Here is a 21538-nt window from a genome sequence, read left to right on the forward strand (position 1 = left end):
GCCTGGCCTCTCCCCCATCCACCTCTCTGTGCCTCCAGGGCTCATGGGAATGCCTTTGCCTCTCTCAACAGGCCTCTCCCAGCCCTGAGGGCTGGCAGGGAGGAGGTCCTTTTTGGCCCCAGGTGACTCTTAACTCCCAGGACAGAGGTGAGCCCTAATAAGGGGATTTGGGAAATTGGGTCCTGGGAGGCTTTGGAATTTGGAGTGGGGACAAAGATCATTCTTGGATCCATGATTGCCATTAATGGGTCCCATTGTATTGTGTTTAAGTCAGACAGACTTGGGGTTAAATCCTGCCTCTTTAGAAAGTAAATGAAGGAAATGTACAAAAGGCCCAGCATTTCTTACCTCTGGGTCTTAATGGTTTAGCAAAGGTCCTGAGCCCTTAGTTGCCTGGAGGCTGGAGTCCTGGGAGCCCGCTGTCTGCTGCCTCTGCAAGTGGGAGAGGTCACTGCCTGAGGGAGGGACAGGGCATGCTGCCAGGCTCCAGGGGAGGAGCCCCAGGGAGGGAGCCTCTGGAGGTGGTGCCCAGGCTGTTCTCCTGCCTCCTGCCCTGTGCCCGCCTCACTTCACATTCCTCCTCAGGTGAGACGGAGGCTGGGCACCTCCAGGAATCTGGTCCCACCTTGGCCCCCAGTCCCTGGAGGAGCCCAGCTTCTTCTCCAGAGCCTAGCAGCCCAGAATCTGAGAGCAGAGGCCCTGGTCCCAGGCCCAGCCCTGCATCGTCCCAGGAGGGCAGCCCGCAGCTTCACCACCACAGCTCAGGCATTTTGCCCAAGTGGACACTAGACGCTTCACATTCTTCACTCTTGGAGACGGATGGGGAAGAGCCAAGGTCCTTGAAGAAAGAGGAGGCAGGGGAGGCCCCAAACCCAGGCGAGGACGTAAAGAGTGAAGGAATAGCCAGGCCTGCAGAAACTGGAGACACCCAGCCTGACGTTCACCTGACTTCGGCAGAACAGTAAGTCTCAGACTAATTGGCTGTCATGCTCTTAATGATGGATACGTTTAAGAATATCCTAGTCTGGATGGAGCGTGAGAAATGCACATTGGAATTAAGCATACTCATATTTATTAAGCAAGGATTATATGAGTGGGCACCAGGAAAGAGTTTTGAGAAAGACCATAAGGTTCAGAAGCATCAGAAACAAAACAGCAGATAGTTATACACGTGGAGGTGAGATCTGAGTGTGCTGGGGCAGGGCTTTCAAAGAAGCATCCACAGGTGGAGACTAGGAGAGGAGGAAGGGGCAGAAGTGTCCAGGGAACCTGAGCAAGGGCGTGTGCCTGCCCAGAAAAACGGGAGTCATGCTGGCAGGCCAGGGAAGGACAAGGTCAGAGCTTGTGGGGATTATGGACAGCTTTGAATTTGAGGAAGTATCTGGGAGGCATTCTCCAAAGAACCCAGGCCTGGGGCACTGGCTCAGATCTCATCAAGTGGAGGTTTGATGGGGATCAAGGGAATGGATCCTGGGACCCAACATAGGATTGTGTAACCCCAGAACTGTGACCAGAGGTAGGAATAGGCCAACTGGGAAACCATCCTAGATGTCTACTTGTCCCAGAATGCTGCCTCAAGACTGTCAACCCCTGGGATCTCTACACTGAAAAAGGGGTTTTGTTCTCTCATTGGCTGAATGTGAGTCATATTAATGGCACTAGCAGGAGCCAGCAGTGGTTCACGTCATGGACATAATGGTGCAGTCCATGCAGGTCAGTTGTTGCAAGGGTGCCTCCCTGAGCTCAGGGCCTTGAACGGTGGGGCCTGGAGGAGCTGGACCCAGTGCCTCAGGGAAGAGACAGAGTCGCAGCCAGACTGACTTAGCCTGGCCTGGGACCAGGAGAACCCCAAGAGGAAGGTAGTCATGCAAGGTCTCCAGGTCTGGGGCCCCGTGCTTCCTCAGGTAAAGCACAGCCATGTTCCGAGTTTATCTCACCTCAGGCGGCAGATGCGCCCCTGTGAGGACCCCAGCGTTGTTTTCTCCAATGCAAGGCACGTGGGATTGTCTCCCTCACCTGTCCTGCGGTCCTCCTATACCTCCTTGTCCCTTCCGCACCTCCCAACTCTGGCTCTAGCCTCCACTCCTAGATCTGGAGCCAAGAAAGCTGAAAGGATGGGCTGAGAATGGGAAGCTAGGTGGGCTCTAGTAATGGCAGCAGCTGGGGTAGTTCAGGAGGTGGTCCTCAGCCTCTCCCTTCCCCCACCTAGCAGCCTGGATGACTAGGAGACTGGGTGGTGACCTATGATCCAGTGTGAACAGGCCCAGGTGACCCCCAGCAGACTCAGAACCTCCGAGTCTGGCACTAAGACTCTCAGATGTCACTCACTCTAATCTTTACCTGACTCTTCTGCTTCCCCCACAACGTCACAATCAGGTGTGGGGTATTCTAGTTATGCAAACATTCATTATCCAGTGATACAGTTAGGAAGTTGAACCAGTAAGCAGAATACATCATAATATGAAAACATTCCGTGGGGCTAGGCGCAGTACACATGCCTGTAATCCTACGACTTTGGGAGGCCAAAGTAGGTGGATCACTTGAGGCCAGGAGTTCGAAGCCAGCCTGGCCATCATGTCAAAACCCCGTCTCTACTAAAAATACAAATATTAGGCACGGTGGTGCATGCCTGCAGTCCCAGCTACTCGGGAGGCTGAGGCAGGAGAATCGCTTGAACCCAGGAGACAGAAATTCCAGTGAGCTAGTATTGCACCACTGCACTCCAGGCTGGGCGACAGAGCAAGATGCTGTCTCAAAGAAAAGAAAAGAAAAAGAAAATAATCCCTGATACACAGACGTATAACATTAGAATTCACTTAAGCACCCTCGCTACCTAACACGGCTGGGTCAGGGTTAATGGGAGGGTTAACCCCACTCCCATTACGGTGTCCTTGGGTGATGGTGACAGAATGTCAATCAGTGGCAGAAACCAAAGAACCATCTTTTATATGCATCTGGAAACTAGGCTGCCCTGTGGAGAGGTTCATAGGCTTGGTAGCCAGAGAAGTTCCAGCCTCTGAAAAGGGAGGGTTCTTCATGTCAAAAATTAAAGTTCACCCAACCCAAAATAGAAGTAAGTAAATCTAACTAAAATGAGAACATACTTTCATAGCAAATAATGAAAAGGTTTAATTGGAGCTTTATCTTGGTAAATGATACTAGACATTGTACAAATAAGTTTATTTAATCTTATATTAAACACAATGCCTAACATTTAATTTTCCCAGCACAAGTTTTCTGGCTGGATAAGACATCTTGTATTCATGCTTGATTTTCACAGTAAGATCATAAAGGCTGTTAAAAACAGTAACAGGCTGGGTGCAGTGGCTCATGCCTATAATCCCAGCACTTTGGGAGGCTGAGGTGGGAGGATTGCTTGAGCTCAAGAGTTGGAGACCAGCCTTGTGGTCTGCCTGGGCAGCATGGCAAGGCCACATCTCCACCAAAAATAAAAATAAGTAAAAATTAGCTGGGTGTAGTGGTACACGCTTGTGGTCCCACTTACTTGGGAGGCTGAAATGGAAAGATCACTTGAGGCTGGGAGGCTGAGGATTCAGTGATTCATGATTGTACCTCACACTCCAGGCTGGGCAACAGAGTGAGATCCTGTCTCAAAATATAATAATGATAAAAACAGCTATTTTGAATTATAATTCACATACCATCCAATTCACACATTTAAAGTGTACAATTTACAGCCAACTGATCTTCAACAAAGTAAACAAAAACATAAAGTGGGGAAAGGACACACTTTTCAAAAAATGGTGTTGAGGTAATTGGCTAGTCACAAGAAGGACACACTTTTTCAACAAATGGTGTTGGGTAATGAACTAGCCGCAAGAAGGAGAATGACACTGGATCCTCATCTCTCACCTTATACAAAAATCAACTCAAGATGTATTAACGACTTAAATCTAAGACCTGGAACTATAAAAATTCTAGAAGATAACGTTGGAAAACCCCTTCTAGACATTGGCTTAGGTAAGGATTTCATGACCAAGAACCAAAAGCAAATGCAATAAAAGCAAAGATAAATTGCCAGGACTTAATTAAACTGAAGAGTTTTTGCACGACAAAAGGAACAGTCAGTAAACAGAAAACCCACAAAGTGGGAAAAAATCTTCACAATCTATGCATCTGACAAAGGACTAATATCCAGAATCTACAATGAACTCAAACAATTCAACAAGAAAAAAACAAACAGTCCCATCAAGAAATGGGCTAAGGACACGAATAAACAATTCTCAAAAGAAGATATACAAATGGCCAATAAATATATGAAAAAATGCTCAACATCACTAATGATCAGGGAAATGCAAATCAAAACCACGATGTGATACCACCTCACTCCTGCTAGAATGTCCATAATCAAAAAATCAAAAAATAGATGTTGGCATGGATGAGGTCAATAGGAAACACTTCTACACTGCTGGTGGAAATATAAACTCATACAACCACTATGGAAAACAGTGTGGAGATTCCTTAAAGAACCAAAAGTAGAACTACCATTTGATCCAGCAATCCCACTACTGGGTATCTACCCAGAGGAAAATAAGTCATTATAAGAAAAAGATACTTGCACACACATGTTTATAGCAGCACAATTCACAATAGCAAAATCGTGGAACCAACCAAAATGCCCATCAAACAACGAGTGGATAAAGAAACTGTGGTGTGTGTGTGTGTATATACATATATACAGATATACACACACACTCCCACAATTATATATCTACAATTATATATAATTGAATCATATATGATTGAATATACATATATAGATTGAATACATACATATATATATTATTGAATACTACTCAATCATAAAAAGGAATGAATTAATGGCATTCACAGAAACCTGGATGAGATTGGAGACTATTATTCTAAGTGAAGTAACTCAGGAATGGAAACCCAAACATCATGTGTTCTCACTTATAAGTGGGAGCTAAGCTATGAGGATACAAAAGCATAAGAATGACACAATGGACTTTGGGGACTGGGGAAACAGTGGGAAGCGGGTGAGGGATAAAAGACTACAAATAGGGTGCAGTGTACACTGCTCTGGTGATGAGTGCATCAAAACCTCACAAATCACCATTAAAGAACTTACTCACGTAACCAAACACTAACTGTTCCCCAATAACCTATGGAAATAAAAGTTATAAAAAAGAAAGAAAAGAAAATTCAAGTTAAAAAAATAAAATAATAAAGTGGGGTCAGGCACGGCAGCTCAAGCCTGTAATCCCAGCACTTTCAGAGGCTAAGGCAGGTGGATTTGAGAGTTCAAGACCAGTCTGATCAAGAGTTCAAGACCAGCCTGGCCAACATGGTGAAACTCCCTCTCTACTAAAAGTACAAAAATTAGCCAGGCATGGTGGCACACGCCTGTAATCCTAACTACTCAGGAGGCTGAGGCAGGAGAGTTGCTTAAACAGAGGTTCCGTCGCTGCAGAGGTTGCAGCGAGCCAAGATTGCACCATTGAACTTCAGCCTGGGCAGCAAGAGCAAAACTCTGTCCCAGAAATAAATAAATAAAGTGTATAATTTTATGATAATTTATATTTGCATACTTTTTTTTCAAAGTGCTCCCTCATCTAAGTATTATTTTAGTAAGAATGTTAATTGACTAGGTCATTTTTAAAAGCATATTTTAGGGCTTTCTCAGTTGATTATTCAAGTAATTCTCTTTAGATGTGACAATTGGTTCTTCATTTTTATTTCTGCCTCTTCCGTTGTTCACTGGACAGTCTCTTTTGGCTCCTCTTTTGTCAGTGGTTTTCCATGTGATTTGTGAGGTCTTTCAGCATCACTTTCATAGACCTCATGAAATCATATGTTTTTTGACAACATTTGTAATTACACTTTTCTGTTAGCTTCTGTTGTGCTTCTCCTGCACTGTGGAGTGTTTATGAGCCTCAAGAGGCAGGGAGAGGTCACCAGCAAAGACCCTGACCCGTCTGTGTTAGGTGGAGAGGGTGCTTAAGTGAAGCCTAATGTTATGCGTCTGTTTATCAGGGAACATTTTCATATTATGATAATTCCTGCTTACCAGTTCAACTTCCTCACTGTGTCAGTTGGATAATGAATGCTTGCATAACTAGAATACCCCACACCTGATTGTGACGTTGTGGGGGAAGCAGAAGAGTCAGGTAAAGATTAGAGTGAGTGACATCTGAGAGTCTTAGTGCCAGACTCGGAGGTTCTGAGTCTGCTGGGGGTCACCTGGGCCTGTTCACACTGGATCATAGGTCACCACCCAGTCTCCTAGTCATCCAGGCTGCTAGGTGGGGGAAGGGAGAGGCTGAGGACCACCTCCTGAACTACCCCAGCTGCTGCCATTACTAGAGCCCACCTAGCTTCCCATTCTCAGCCCATCCTTTCAGCTTTCTTGGCTCCAGATCTAGGAGTGGAGGCTAGAGCCAGAGTTGGGAGGTGCGGAAGGGACAAGGAGGTATAGGAGGACCGCAGGACAGGTGAGGGAGACAATCCCACGTGCCTTGCATTGGAGAAAACAACGCTGGGGTCCTCACAGGGGCGCATCTGCCGCCTGAGGTGAGATAAACTCGGAACATGGCTGTGCTTTACCTGAGGAAGCACGGGGCCCCAGACCTGGAGACCTTGCATGACTACCTTCCTCTTGGGGTTCTCCTGGTCCCAGGCCAGGCTAAGTCAGTCTGGCTGCGACTCTGTCTCTTCCCTGAGTGACGGCCTGGGTCCAGCTCCTCCAGGCCCCACCATTCAAGGCACTGTGCTCGGGGAACTCTTGCCACAAGTGTCCTGCAAGAACCCTTGACCCAGAGCTCCTGCATGTCTATCTCAAGTGAGAATCTGAGGACACCGATGAACTCTTCTGGGCTTCCTGGGAGCCCTATGCCCCAAGCACGGTCCCCAGAGGAAGGCCAGAGACCACCAGCTGGAGACAAGCTAGCTAATGGCATCAGGAACAACAAGGTAGCCTGGAACTTGGCCTCACGCCTCTATCGCCTGGAGGGCTTCCGGAAGTCTGAAGTGGCTGCCTACCTGCAGAAGAAGTAAGGGGCTTTGAGCCTGGGGAAGGTTGGAGGCTGAGGCAGCCAGGGAAGAGCTGCCGAAGGGCTCCCTCCACTGGCCACCCTCCCCTTCCCGTCCCTGCCCTGTTCCCTCCCCATCTCCCCTCCCAACTCTTCCCCCATACCTTCACTGTGTCTGCAGCTTCCTCTCAGTCACGGTCACACTGTGTCACCTCTTCTCCACACCCTTGGTCCTTGGGCTTCGCTGCCTTGCCAACCAGAGTCCATAGGTCTCTCCCGGTGTCGCCCAGTGTACACTGAATAGGGTAGCAGGGCATACCAGACCCTGGCTGCCCCCTTGTCCTGTCAGGACCCAAGGCCCAGTGTGCCCCCGCCCTTCCCTTGCTCACCCCCACTGCATCAGGCCCCATAATGTGTGCAAGTCCTGGGGGCCCCAGTGCATCTGCAGCCCCAGCCCAGGCCCCTAGTGCAGACTCCATGCCCCTTTTCCCTCTGCAGCAATGACTTTAGCAGGGCTGTGGCTGAGGAGTACTTGTCCTTCTTCCAGTTTGGAGGCCAGAGCCTGGACCGAGCCCTCCGGTAATGTCTTTGGGTCCTCTCTGGGGAGGCTGTGGAGGATGGCATGGGGCAGTGGCACCAGCCTGAGGCCGGGATCTGATTGGCCCTAAGCTCCTGGGCTCTCTCCTTGACTCTGGTCCTTCTTTTCAGGAGCTTCCTCCAGGCCTTGGTGCTCAGTGGGGAGACTCAGGAACGGGAGCGAATCCTCTACCAGTTCTCCAGACGCTTCCACCACTGCAATCTGGGGGTCTTCCCCTCAGTAGGTAGGGAGGGGCTGACGCTGACAGCAGAGAAAACTTTGGGGTGCCCTTGTCTGCTTGGGAGTTTAGTAGGTGACAGTGAACTGGGGGGAGTGTGTTGGGGGCTGTGGAGAATGGAAACATTCCAGGGTTTCTGAGGTTACCCCACCCAGTGTGGGCAAAGGAAACAGGAACCCTGGTTCCAGTGAGCTTTCTCTCCACTCACCTATCTTTGGGGCAGATTCTGTACACACCTTGACATGTGCAATCATGCTCCTTAACACGGACCTGCACGGACAGGTAAGACGGTGGAGAGAGTCCCTGTGGGAACTGAGGCCGGGGCTGTGGCAAGGGGTTTGGGGAGGAGAAGACCAGAGGCCTGAGACCGGGCAGAGAACACCCCTGAGGGATATGGGTCTGGGGAGCTGGAAAGGGTTCCATGGTGGCTGGCTGGGGGGTTATTCTATTGGGATGGAGTGTGTGCTCAAGTCATCCCACTTCTCCGTGGATACAGAACATTGGCAAGAGCATGAGCTGCCAGGAATTCATAACCAACCTGAACGGGCTGAGGGATGGCGGGAACTTCCCCAAGGAGCTGCTAAAGGTATGTGCCATGGGATCTTCTTACGGGCTCAGGACCCGGGGCTCCCTACTTAGGACCTGCAGCCTTGGTTCTTTGTTCCAAGGGAGATGCTGAGCTTGAGACTGGCTTTGCCAAAATATCCTTGAGAGAACAGGGCTTATTTATTGCAGGCTAGTAAAAGTGTGGTCCCTGGCTGGCAGCATCAGAAGCATCTTGGAATTTGTTAGCCATGCAAATCTGCTGGCTCCCTGTGCTGGACTTACTGAATCAGACTCTCTGAGACTGGGACCCCTAAAATATTTTCTTAAGTTTTCAAGTCATTCTTACCCCTTCAAAGTCTGAGAAGGGCAGAGCTACACACGGTGAAAGTCTGGAGCTCAGACTTGGGAGCCTGGTGTTCCTGGGTTTGAATTCTAGTCTTGGGCAATTTGCCCCCTCTTGGCCAACTCAAGTTCCTCCTGAGGGTATTAACCACTTTACAATGCCATTATCAAGGTGAAATAAAATCTGTCAAGTGCTCAGCACGGTGCTTGGCACACAGCATGTGTGTCATAAGCAATTAAAATCATTTGCTGTTTCATCACAGTCCCGCATCACTTACCGATGAAGGTATGTTCTGAGAAATGCATCGATGGGCAATTTCACTACTGTGTGAACATTATAGAGTGAACTTACACAAACCTAGATGTACAGCCCACTGCACACCAGGGCTATATGGGATAGCCTATTACTCCTGGGCTACAAACCTGCATGGCATGCTGCTGTACTTAATACTGCAGGCAATTCTAACACAGTGCTGTACTTGTGTATCTAAACATAGAAAAGGTACAATCAAAACATGATAGAAAAGATTAAAAATGATACACTTGTATAGGACAGCTCCATCATAATCTTACGGGACTACTATCATGTATACAGTTCATCCTCGACTGAACCATCGTGATGCTGTTATATGGTACATGGTACATGGCTGTACTTCATGAACATTTACTGAACACCTACTATGTGTCAGACATCTTGCTAGGCACTGCAAGGGCTATAAAAGCAAGTGAGATAACATCTACATTAATACGTCAAACTTTTAGTGCATCATTCATTCATTTATTGCACATTATTGTGGGGATTGGTCAGCCAGTTTCTTCTCCATCAGATCCCTCCCAGCAGGATGCCAGGAAGACAATTCATTTTTCCTCCATGAGAACTAGTTAAGGCCTCACTAAGCATGGGCAGGACAGGGACTTGTCTGCCTTGGTCATCATCTTTTTTTGTTTGTTTGTTTTTTGAGATGGAATCTCGTCCTGTCGCCCAGGCTGGAGTGCAGTGGTGTGATCTTGGCTCGCTGCAACCTCCGCCTCCCAGGTTCAAGCAATTCTCTTGCTGAGGCTGAGGCCTCCTGAGTAGCTGGGATTACAGGTGTGCGCCACCACTCCCAGCTAACTTTTCGTAGTTTTAGTAGAGATGGGGTTTCATCATGTTGGCCAGGCTGGTCTCGAACTTCTGACTTCAGATGATCCACCTGCCTTGGCCTCCCAAAGTGCAGGGATTACAGGCGTGAGCCACCGTGCCCGGCAGGTCATCTTTATGTCTTTAGCACCCAGCATAGTGCTTGTCACTGGGAAATGCTCCAGAAATACTTTGCTGCACAGATGGATGGATGCATGGATGGATGGATGGATGGATGGATGGATGGATAGATGGATGGATGCTTGCCTACTCAAGGAGGAAGGGTAGCTATGTTGTGGGTGGAGGAGGCAGGCTGTACACATGCCCCTATCCTACCTCTGCCAGACAAAGAGGCTTTAGGCTCCACAGTCCTGAGTTTTCCCTGCCCACCTGTGTGCTTCTGTTCCAGGCCCTCTACTGGTCTATCCGCAGCGAGAAGCTCGAGTGGGCCGTGTGAGTGAGACCCCCTTTCCCCTGTCCTCCTCACTCCCCTCCCCTGTCTTTGGGCTGCCCTCCCTCTGTCACCCATCCAAGATTTAGAGAAACTCAAATAGTGCTCCCGTCTGAGTGGGACAAAGCCAGAGGCAGGGCTCTGGGGAGACAGCATAGAGGAACCCAAGTAATGCTGGAGGGCCAGTGGTAGTGGAACATGGGGTACGGCAGAGTTTTCAGGAACTGATGGGTCTGCTCTGAAGGAGGACTCCTTTTGGGGGGTCCTGGGGTGTGGCTCCCCAGGAAAAGAGAGGTTGCTGAGGCTCTGGGAGACAATGGATACCTCCCAGTGGTCTTTGCGTAGTCAGCACTTCCAGCCCGATTCTCTGTTGTTTAGGGATGAAGAAGACGCAGCCAAACCTGAGAAGGCCCGGCCGTCTCTGCCAGCTGGCAAGATGAGCAACCCCCTCCTTCAGCTGGCTCAGGATCCTACGGTGCCCACCTACAAGCAGGGCATCCTGGCTCGGAAGATGCATCAAGATGCAGATGGCAAGAAGAGTGAGTGTCTGCTGCCCACAAACAGGGTGGTGTGCTGGGAGCGGCCCTGCTCAGGTACCTGTGCGGATGCATGCACAGGTGTGCAGAGAGATGGCCCGTGTTGAGGACAGGCAGCCAGCCCATGTTCCTTCCTCAGTGTGTACTGAACAGTGACCTCGTGCTGGATGCTGTGTGAGGCGCTAGAGGGTAGGTAGGAGAACCCAGACAAAACAGGTCTAGTTATTCCTGGACCCCAGAGTCCCTGTAGTAAGATAGAGATTAGACAAGTCTGTCAATGTCTGGGACAAAAAGGTAGCAAGAGCTGAGTGTCTAGAGGCTGAATCAAGTGAGGAGAAAAAGGTTTTTGGTTTTGCTTTGGAAGTGGGATGTGGGGACAGGGAGAGGTAAGGCTCCTGGTAAGTGACGGTATCTGCACTGAACTTTGGAGAAGAAGAGGGTCTGGAATTTGAAAGCTGGGCAGAGGGCATCCCACACAGAGAAAACAGCAAGCCAAGTTTGCTCAGAACATGGGGTGTGTGCAAGGGAGGTACACTTGTGGCAAAATCGCCAGGGCCTGCGTTTGGGCCTCATTCCGCAGGCAGCTGAAGGCTTTTGATTAGGGTACCAACATATCCAGAGTGGTGATCTCAGCAGACTAATATGCAAGCACAGATTGAACAGGGTGGGGCGACCAGGATGGGAATTAGCATTTGCTGTGAAGCCGCCGGGGCCCTAGGGCTCACCACACAAGACCAGGGTGGAGAGGTAGGGGGAATGCAAGGTCAAGAGCATCCTGCAGGGACTAGAAAGCTGTCTGGTGGAGTTGTGTTTGTGCCTGGGTGTTTGCCACTACTTGGGGTAGAGGGTGTGTGTTGGGAGTTGGAGAGAGGATGATCTGTATGAATATCCATATTTGGGTGTGAGTGGTTCTATGGTTTCATTTACAGGAGGGATTGCCTGTGTGTGGAGAGACTCAATGTGTACTGAACAGTGACCTCATGCTGGATGCTGTTTGTTTATGATTGCATATGTTTTCTTGTGTTGGCATGTTCTGCATTTGTGTACATCCTGGTGAGAGACTGGAGGTGGTGTGAGGGGCAGGGGCTTATGCATACTTGTGTGTGTCTGAGTGTGTCTGGATGCTGGTGCCCCCACCTACATTCGTGTTGTGTTCCTGGAACAGCGCCATGGGGCAAGCGTGGCTGGAAGATGTTCCACACCTTACTGCGAGGGATGGTTCTCTACTTCCTGAAGGTAGGAAAGGAGCCAACACCCCTGTCAGAATGGGAGACTGAGAGAGGCCCAGAACTGTCTGGAGGGTGGGCAGCTGATGATAACCTCTTGTCTGAGCCCCTGTGACTGGTAGCAGGGAGAAGACCACTGCCTGGAGGGGGAGAGCTTGGTGGGGCAGATGGTGGACGAGCCTGTTGGGGTGCACCACTCGCTGGCCACCCCCGCCACCCATTACACCAAGAAGCCGCATGTCTTCCAGCTGCGCACGGCTGACTGGCGCCTCTACCTCTTCCAGGCACCGTAAGTCCCTGGGGTGGGAGACTGTGGCAAGGCCTTGCCTTGCCCTAGTTCTCTCTCCACTGACCCTGCTGACACCTGAGGCCTGTGGACCCCGGGGGCCCTGGTGCGAATGGCCATACTGATCAGAAATTCTTAGAATGTGGCAGCAGGAAGAGGAGCTGAGGACCAGGGATGAAGTCCAGGCATTGCCTGCTTCCTCACCATCCTTGGCCAACTTTGCCAGCACAATATGCCTTTTCCTTGTCAGTGGGATCAAGCCTCCCAGTTCAGAACACAGGATTCTGGGAAGCTGCTAACGACTGACCAAGTTTGGCATTTGTTATAAAATCTGTTGCTTTCTCAGACTGTCCTCTTTATTTTTTATTTTTGAGACAGAGTCTCGCTCTGTCGCCCAGGCTGGAGTGCAGTGACTCAATCTCCGCTCACTGCAACCTCTGCCTCCTGGGTTCAAGCCATTCTCATGCCTCAGCCTCCCGAGTAGCTGGGACTACAGGCGTGCACCACCGTGCCTGGCTAATTTGTGTATTTTTAGTAAAGACAGGGTTTCACCATGTTGGCCAGGCTGGTCTCGAACTCCTGACCTCAGGTGATCCGCCTGCCAAGGCATAGCCACAGCGCCCGGCCTCCAGATTTTCCTCTTTATTGATAAGAAATGCCATGGTCAGAGGTCGAGTGCCCTGCTAGTGGCAGGGCTCTAAGTATGGGAGGCTGAGTCCTGAGCAGCTGGCCAGCTGTGCAACCAACCACAGGAGGCTGCGGGAGGAGGGTGACAGGATCAACTGTGTGTCCCTGGGGACCAACGACCTTCTTTGCCCCAGCACTGCCAAGGAGATGAGCTCCTGGATCGCGCGCATCAACTTGGCTGCGGCCACACACTCCGCACCGCCCTTCCCCGCCGCCGTGGGCTCCCAGCGCAGATTCGTGCGGCCCATCTTGCCGGTGGGCCCCGCCCAGAGCTCCCTGGTATGGCCTCCGGGAAGGGGTGGGGTACGTTGAATTGGGAATGTGCACCTGGAGCCCTAGGACTAGCTCGGGGAGGCTGGAGGCCGGCTGCGCACCCGGCCTGGGAACTGAGGTGACCAGGAGGGCAGCACACCCGGGCCCGGAAAGCGGTGGAGGGGACGCCCGGGACAGCGTCCCTCACCGCCTGCCGCTCGCAGGAGGAGCAGCATCGATCCCATGAGAACTGCCTGGACGCTGCCTCGGACGACCTGCTGGATCTGCAGAGAAACTTACCGGAGCGGCGGGGCCGCAGCCGCGAGCTGGAGGAGTACCGCCTGCGGAAGGAGTACCTGGAGTACGAGGTGAGGGGCCGAGCCCACCTCCCCGCCGCTGCGCAGGACCCTCTCCGCCCTCTCGAGGCTGCCTCGGTCCCTGCAGCCGTCACTGCCCTGACCGCGCCGGGGCGGGGAGAGGCGCTTGTGTGAAGGCGGGGCCCGTGTGTGATCTCTGCAAAGGGGCAGGGACTCCCATAGGGACACCCGCGTGCACGGGCGTGCGCAAAGAGTGTGTGCCCCCATGCACTTAGGCCTTTCACCTCTTGTCCTGGGGGCACATAGCAGCTGCTTGTCTGGAAACACCCATAGCAGACGTTATTTTATAGTTTTCTTTCTCCTGAGTATATTTGATTTTTCCCAAGTTGAAAGAATTAACTACATTTTAGCTGAATTGTTCCATCTAATACCTGCCAAATAGGTAGTATTTATGGAGCTTGTCTTCCTTGCATGGATTATCTCATTCAATTATCTAACAACTCTGGGTAGGTACTGTTATCCTCATTTTACAGATAAAGAAACTGAGGCACAGAGAAATTAAACTACTTGTCCAAACCTGGTAAATTTACACGGTCAAATGCCCCATTTATGGTCTTAACTAAGAAATGACCATGTTTTTTTATGTTTTGTTTTGTTTTGTTTTGAAATAAAGTCTCACTCTGTCGCTCAAGCTGGAGTGCAGTAGCTCGATCTCAGCTCCCTGTAAGCTCCGCCTCCCAGGTTCAAGTGATTCTCCTGCCTCAGCCTCCCAAGTAGCTGGGATTACAGGTGTTAGCTACCACCCCCGGCCAATTTTTGTATTTTAAGTAGAGACAGGGTTTCACCGTGTTGGCAAAGCTGGACTTGAACTCCCGGCCTTGAGTGGTCTGCCTGCCTCAGCCTCCCAAAGTGCTGGGATTACAGGTGTGATCCACTGCCCCTGGCCAGTAATGACTTTTGTTGGCTCTACAGCCCATGTTGAAATGTTTCGTCCCCTAGTCTCCCCCAACCCTCACCCATCCACCCACACTCCCCAATTCTGCTTTGGTGTCATGTCACTTCATCCGAGATCCTAACACTGGGTGCCTGCTTCAGGGGTCCGGAGTGCCTGCTTAGGGTGAGGGCCCACTGGGGAGGAAGCATAGGTTAATGCAATGTGAAAAGAGAGGGAATCAGAGGCCACCCAGAGGCAGAGACCAGGAAGTGGGAATCAACATTGCCTCCTGCCTGTCCCCACTGCACCCTCATGCAGCCTTCTGCCTTTCAAGGCCCCAGCCTATCCCTTGGCTTGGTGATTGTATCCATGGCTGTGAACTCCCCACTTTTCAGAGGCTTCAGGGTGTGGCTGTGAGGACCCAACCTCTTCCTCCCACTGACCAGCTAGGACCTTTAGCAAGCCACTAGCCCTCCCTTCCACAGTGATTTGTGCCCCTCCCAGGGCTGGCATGAGGATCCAATGCGATGGAGGGTGAGGAAGCACTTTGTAAACTGGAAACCATATCCCAAGGATGCTAGCTGCAGGGGCCTTAGTAGTACAGTGTTAAGCAGATGAGGGTACTTAGCATCATGCTCCACAGATGCCAATTGTTAAAATGCTATTCAGACCCAATTAGGGCTGTACAGATGTGAGCTGTTTGTGTGTAGGGCTGCAAAGCTCTCAGGCATAGTGGGTGACACATCTTTTAGTGCCTCAAAGATGGAACATGGCATAGAGATGTTAGTTACAGCACTCCAAGGGGTTGGTTATTATTAGAACAGGGCTGGGCTGATATGTGTCATTATAATACCATCCAGAGGTATGCTCTGCAGTCTGCTTGCCCAAGCATTATACTGACACTCACTGTTGGTCCAGCCCTCTTTCTGCAGAGGTCTGTATCACCATAGCTTCAAGTACCTGTGAGCTGTCCCTCACGATTCTAGCCTCCTCCCGGCCTGGAGCCAGGATGGTGCTAAGGTGGTGGGGACTGTGTGTTGCAGAAAACCCGCTACGAGACCTACGTGCAGCTGCTGGTGGCCCGCCTGTGCTGCCCCTCCAATGCTCTGGACCTGTGGGAGGAGCAGCTGGGGAGGGAAGCTGGAGGCACTCAGGAGCCCAAGCTCAGCCTGAAGAAGTCCCACTCAAGCCCGTCCCTGCACCAGGATGAGGCTCCCACCACAGCCAAGGTGAAGCGCAACATCTCAGAGCGCAGAACCTACCGGAAGATCATCCCCAAGCGGAACCGCAATCAGCTGTGAAGCCGCACCACCTCAGAGACACTGGCCCCTGCTCCAGGGTACACTTGAGATGGACCTCCCTGGAGGAGACTTATTTCAATGAGTCCACCATGACGGAGGAGGCACCTCCTTTCCCTGCTAAAGGACAAACCTCATTTCCCTGTGGCCCTCATTCTCATGCTCACTGAAGCTTTCCTAATACTGCTGTGTTGCCCTCCAGCCCCATGGCAGTCCCTCCGAAGCCCCAGTCCCTGGCCACACCCAAGGGAAGAGGGAGGTTAAGGACTTGACTTTCCTCCCGGAGCTCATCCCATGTCACCCTGCAGGCCCCAGAATCCAGAATGGCCTCATTTCCTAGACCTGCTGGCAACTCAGCACTTGTTTGAGAACCAGTGCATATGTGGTGTGGCCTTGGCTTCTGGGGGAGAGCTTGGGGCAGCAGAGGTCCCCTGGGCAACCCAGCCAGGGGAGCCACAGCCCTGAGAATGGTCTTGCTCTGGGAATTAGCTGACCTTCCTGGGGAGGCCCCAGGAGAGTGAATCGGGGACTCTTGAGAGATTCCCGACCAGCCTCCTGTGACCCAGGAAGCAGGGTCGCTAAGGTCCTGCCCACGGAAGGGACAGCCTTCTGGGCAGGGACCTTGGGGGGCTTCAAGGGCTCCGCATGGCTGTGGGGCCCCGTGCCTTTGTCTCCTTTCCCCCTACAGTCGTCCTTTCCCCTGAAGCAGATGAAACAGCCTCACATACCCAACTGCCCATCAACAGAGCAGGGCTGATGGCATGAGTGAGGGCTGGGAGGGGTGGGGCCTCCAGAGCTTTGCAGCGAACCCTGGAACCCTGGGAACAAGAAGCCTTTGTTCCAACAGAGCAGGGAACGAGGTTCTCTAGGTTCAGACCACTGGAGAGGATAGAGAAGTAACAGGTGGCGACAGTTTCCCTTAGGGGTCTGCCTGGCAGGAGCCATGGCTCAGGAGAGTTGTGAGGGATGGGATGGAGGCTGGAGACCAGGTGAGGCCTAGGCCAGGCTTGGGAGACTCTTCTGTGCGCCTTCCTACACATGCCTTAAAGCTTCCTTCCTGGACGAAGGTGCCTGGACCCCTTCCCCATCTCTGGCAGCTCAGAGGGTCTCCGCTGCTCCCCCCTGGGAAATCCCCTCGTCCTGCCCTCTGGCTGCCTCCCAGCTGGACTTGTTCTCTGAGGGAGGTTCCGGAGACTCATGGACTTGGGGCTCTGCCTGTAGGAAGGAGGCTGGGCCAGAGGGAGCAGCCACCATTGTCTCTGTTCAGCCAAGTGTGCAAGTAGGCTGCCCGCCAAGAGGGGGCCTCTGCTACCCACTGCTGCCTGCCGGCTGACGCACTGCCTCCCCAGCCTTCCTGCTGGGCCACTCTCCTCCCTTCCCATGCTTGTAATCAGCTCTGGGGCCTGGACCTCCACAAAGTAAGGCTGGCCCTTGGAGGCCATGTTTGGGTCTCCGGCCAGGTCCTGGGGCTAGGCCATGCACCCAATGGGTGCACAATAAATACTGGTCAACAAAGACGGAGGTGTGTCAGTGTGTGAGGAAGGGAGGTCAGGCAGCTAGGACCACCTGCAGTGTGGCAGGCTTCATCCCTCTTTGCTTCAAGTGTGTATGTGTGTCTGTGCATGTGTGTAGTGTCTGTGTCTGTGTGTTCATGCATATGCAGGAGTCACACGGTCGTAGGCTGTCAAAGCTGGAGGAGACCTCAGAATCATTCATTCACCTACTTGCTCATTTATTCATTCATTCATTTTGCAAATAATATGGGACGCTTTCTACGTGCCAGTACTAGGGGATTCACAAATGAATTAAACATGTCCCTGACTCCATGAGTTGACAATCTTGCCTCCTGGTTTCCTGCTCTCAGTTTACAGATGCACTTTTTTTTTTTTTTTTTTGAGACGGAGTCTCGCTCTGTCGCGCAGACTGGAGTGCAGTGGCCGGTTCTCTCAGCTCACTGCAAGCTCTGCCTCCTGGGTTTACGCCATTCTCCTGCCTCAGCCTCCGGAGTAGCTGGGACTACAGGCGCCCGCCACCTCGCCCGGCTAGTTTTTTGTATTTTTAGTAGAGACGGGATTTCACCATGTTAGCCAGGATGGTCTCGATCTCCTGACCTCGTGATCCGCCCGTCTCGGCCTCCCAAAGTGCTGGGATTACAGGCTTGAGCCACCGTGCCCGGCCGGGATGCACTTTTATCTTGCTGGGGAAGTGTGCTGAAAAGACAGATTCCCAGCCCACACCCCGGGATGCTGATTCAGTCAGCCTGGGCCAAGGGGGTAGATACATATATTGGGTAACTCTGATGTGTAAGTAGCAGTTAGCTGCAGTATAGTCCAGTTGCCTCATTTGATTGAGGTGGAATCCCAGCATCGGGTGGACGTGACTTTTGGCCCAAGACTAATGCTTACAAACTAAATGGAGTAGGTTATTAGAACTCACTGAACATGCATCCTTTTTTCTTTTTTCTTTTCTTTTCTTTTCTTTCTTTCTTTCTTTTTTTTTTTTTTGAGACGGAGTTTCACTCTTGTCACCTAGGCTGGAGTGCAATGGTGTGATCTTGACTGACTGCAGCCTCCACCGAATCAAGCATTTCTCCTGCCTCAGACTCCCAAGTAGCTAGGATCATAGGCGAGTGCCACCATACCTGGCTATTTTTTGTATTTTCAGTAGAGATGAGGTTTCGCCATGTTGGCCAGGCTGGTCTCGAACTCCTGACCTCAGGTAGTCCGCCTGCCTTGGCCCCGCAAAGTGCTGGGATTACAGGCGTGAGCCACCACACCCGGCCTGTGCATCCTTATTTCTAAAACCATGAGAAAAGGTGGAAGTTTGAATGCATGGGTGTGTGACACTTTGATGCTCCTTTGCTCATGTAGAACCGGCACCTCTCTTTCACCTGAGCACGTGGAATCTTCAGAGCCAGATGATGGTGGCTGCCTGGCCTCCCATAGTGGATGCTGCCCAGGCACCTCTGCCTGGAGGGTCTGGGTTGTGGGCTGCAGTTATGACATGTGACCACTTGGAGGCGGGCTTGCATCTTTCTAGCTTCTGGCTGCTCAGGTGTCCTGCTGTGGAGCTGCGCTGTGCTCCCTGAAAGGCAGAAAGTTACTGTGTGTGCCCCTATGCCATCATGGAACCAGGACCTTCAACTTCGTCACACCCACAGTGGCCCAGGCCAGGACTCGCACCATCTAGGGAAGCCTCTCCTAGGGAAAAGATTGGGGCTCTGACATCTTCCTGCAGATGTAAAGAAAGACATCTCAGAAGTCTATGGGGACAGCCCACAGCTCCCCACAGGATTGCTCCAGGTAGCCCTGGAAGGTGAAAGCTGAGCAGGCCCCAGTCCCCATCCTAGGTATGGAACAGATCAAACCGCCATAGGCCTATGTCTGACCTTCTTGTCCCCACCCCATGCTCCTCTGGCACAGGTGTCCTTCTCTTCGCAGGAGAAGGGACAGACAGAGGTTCTCGGTGATGAGTTCAGGCTCTGGAAGGGCAGTTGAAGTCTGGCTTTAGTTCTTCCTTTCCCATATAGGCCATATAGGGTAGCTCAGCTTCCGGGGGCCTGGGCCTGCTGTGACCCAGGTTGACACCCCTGATATAACTGCTTCCTGGGCTCTTATGATCTCAGCTGAGCCTGGCTTTCTGCTGATGACATTTGTTTGTTGCTTGCCAGGCACCAGGGTAGATAAAAAGATCACTAAGACCTGGACCTTTTTCCTTAGGAGGCTCTGAGTCTTCTGGAGATGCAGACATATGGGATGTGTCGGGGTTGGAAGGAGCGGGACTGGAGGGTGGGGGTGAGGGGGGCAGAGGGAAACAGGGCTGTCAGGGTGGCCTAAGGCCAGATCATACAGGGCCTCCAATGCAGCCAAGGACAGTGGCTTTTTGTGAATCTACAGTGCAATTTTTATTTTTTATTTTTTGAGACAGAGTCTCACTCTGTCATCCAGGCTGGCGTGCAAAGATGCAATCTCAGCTCACTGCAAACTCTACCTCCTGGGTTCAAGAGATTCTCCTTCCCCAGCCTCCCGAGTAGCTGGTATTACAGGCATGCGCCACCACGCCCGGCTAATTTTGTATTTTTTTTGTTGTTGTTGAGACGGAGTCTCGCTGTGTCACCCAGGCTGGAGTGCAGTGGCCGGATCTCAGCTCACTGCAAGCTCCGCCTCCCGGGTTCCCGCCATTCTCCTGCCTCAGCCTCCTGAGTAGCTGGGACTACAGGCGCCCGCCACCTCGCCCAGCTAGATTTTTGTATTTTTTTAGTAGAGACGGGGTTTCACCGTGTTAGCCAGGATGGTCTCGATCTCCTGACCTCATGATCTGCCCGTCTGGGCCTCCCAAAGTGCTGGGATTACAGGCTTGAGCCACCGCGCCCGGCCAATTTTGTATTTTTTAGTAGAGACAGAGTTTCGCCATGTTGGTCAGGCTGGTCTCAAACTCCTGACCTCAAGTGATCCAGCCGCCTCGGCCTCCCAAAGCATTGGGATTACAGGTGTGAGCCACCGTGCCTGGCCAGTGCAGTGCAATTTTTGTAGAGAAGACTGCCAAGCTCAGGGCATGGGGGACAGCCTAGGGATTTCATTTTAAGAAGATGAGCTTTTATCTGGCCAGGCACCGTGGCTCACGCCTATAATCCCAGTGCTTTGGGAGGGTGAAGTGGGCGGATCACCTGCGGTCAGGAGTTTGAGACCAGCCTGGCCAACATGGTGGAACCCAGTCTCTACTAAAAATACAAAAAATAGCCGAGCATGGTGGCACATGCCTATAATCCCAGCTACTCAGGAGGCTGAATCAGGAGAATGGCTTGAACCCAGGAGGCGGAGGTTGCAGTGAGCTGAGGTTGCGCCACTGCACTCCAGCCTGGGCGACAGAGTGAGACTCTGTCTCAAAAAAAAAAAAAAAAAGTGAAATGCCTTGAATAAGTAAGGCCAATGAGTAGGGTCAAAATATAGACTGCAAATGCCCTGTACTATTTGTGTAACTCATATGTAAATCTGAAATTATTTCAAAATAAATATGAAAAGAGAAAATGGCAATATCCCAGAACCTTGTGAAAACCTGACCATAGCAGGTCCTTTTTCCTCCTGCTGAGCTGAGCAGGCATGCTCACAGGTCCTCAGGGTTTCCTGAATGGCTGCTGTCCTCCCCACTGGCCCCTCTGCCAACACCTCTGCCCCCCAGCTGATGCCCATGTCCCCTCACCAGCTGATCGTGGCTTGCACCTTTACCTGTTCCCTTCATCTTCCCTTCTCCAGAGGAAGAGATGCTCTCCACAAGCCTGTGACCAACTGTCCCCCTCGGCCGGCACACTGGCCCCTCTTCTCCTGCCTGCCACAGACCTGTCTCCTTCGTGGGCCCACTGGGGCTCTTTGGGCCTATTCTCTACCCCCTTCATTATCATGCCTTGTAAACATCATCGTGAGCAAAAATCAAAGCTGATGTTAGACTCTCTTGCTTTCCGTAGCTGAGCCTGGCTTCCCTGCTTTCTGTGATGAATTCACGGGATGTATGCACTTTGCCAGCTGTTCCCAGCCCTTACCAGGTTCCCATTCATACCTGGCTCTAATTCACACCTTACAAATCGGCGTCCACCCCACCTTTGCCTGAAATGCCACCTCCCAGGGCCATTGATGGCTTCAGTCATCAACTCCAACGCCTTCTCAGCCTTCTTCCCCCATCACCTCTCAGCGACCTTTGGCCTTGGTAGCCATGTGATCATCT

General features: G+C 51.6%; 1 protein-coding gene across 2 annotated transcripts in view; it reads left to right on the forward strand.

Moving 5' to 3' along the window:
• PSD4 (pleckstrin and Sec7 domain containing 4) overlaps window positions 1-17337 on the forward strand; it is a 29165-nt gene extending 11828 nt beyond the window's left edge. The window contains exons 4-17 of one of the 2 annotated variants that reach the window (XM_023194937.3): window positions 72-147; window positions 586-961; window positions 6822-7031; window positions 7509-7589; window positions 7719-7831; window positions 8049-8107; window positions 8322-8411; window positions 10243-10286; window positions 10663-10823; window positions 11986-12056; window positions 12169-12335; window positions 13154-13298; window positions 13496-13639; window positions 15566-17337. In XM_023194937.3, coding sequence (XP_023050705.2) covers window positions 72-147; window positions 586-961; window positions 6822-7031; window positions 7509-7589; window positions 7719-7831; window positions 8049-8107; window positions 8322-8411; window positions 10243-10286; window positions 10663-10823; window positions 11986-12056; window positions 12169-12335; window positions 13154-13298; window positions 13496-13639; window positions 15566-15823 — 1995 coding nt within the window. In that variant the 3' untranslated portion in view covers window positions 15824-17337. The remainder of the gene's footprint in view (window positions 1-71; window positions 148-585; window positions 962-6821; window positions 7032-7508; window positions 7590-7718; window positions 7832-8048; window positions 8108-8321; window positions 8412-10242; window positions 10287-10662; window positions 10824-11985; window positions 12057-12168; window positions 12336-13153; window positions 13299-13495; window positions 13640-15565) is intronic. The other variant, XM_023194939.2, reaches the window with a different exon arrangement.
• Window positions 17338-21538: the final 4201 nt, after the last annotated feature.

This window comes from Piliocolobus tephrosceles, chromosome 15, assembly GCF_002776525.5.
Source record: "Piliocolobus tephrosceles isolate RC106 chromosome 15, ASM277652v3, whole genome shotgun sequence".
Lineage (NCBI taxonomy): Eukaryota > Metazoa > Chordata > Mammalia > Primates > Cercopithecidae > Piliocolobus > Piliocolobus tephrosceles.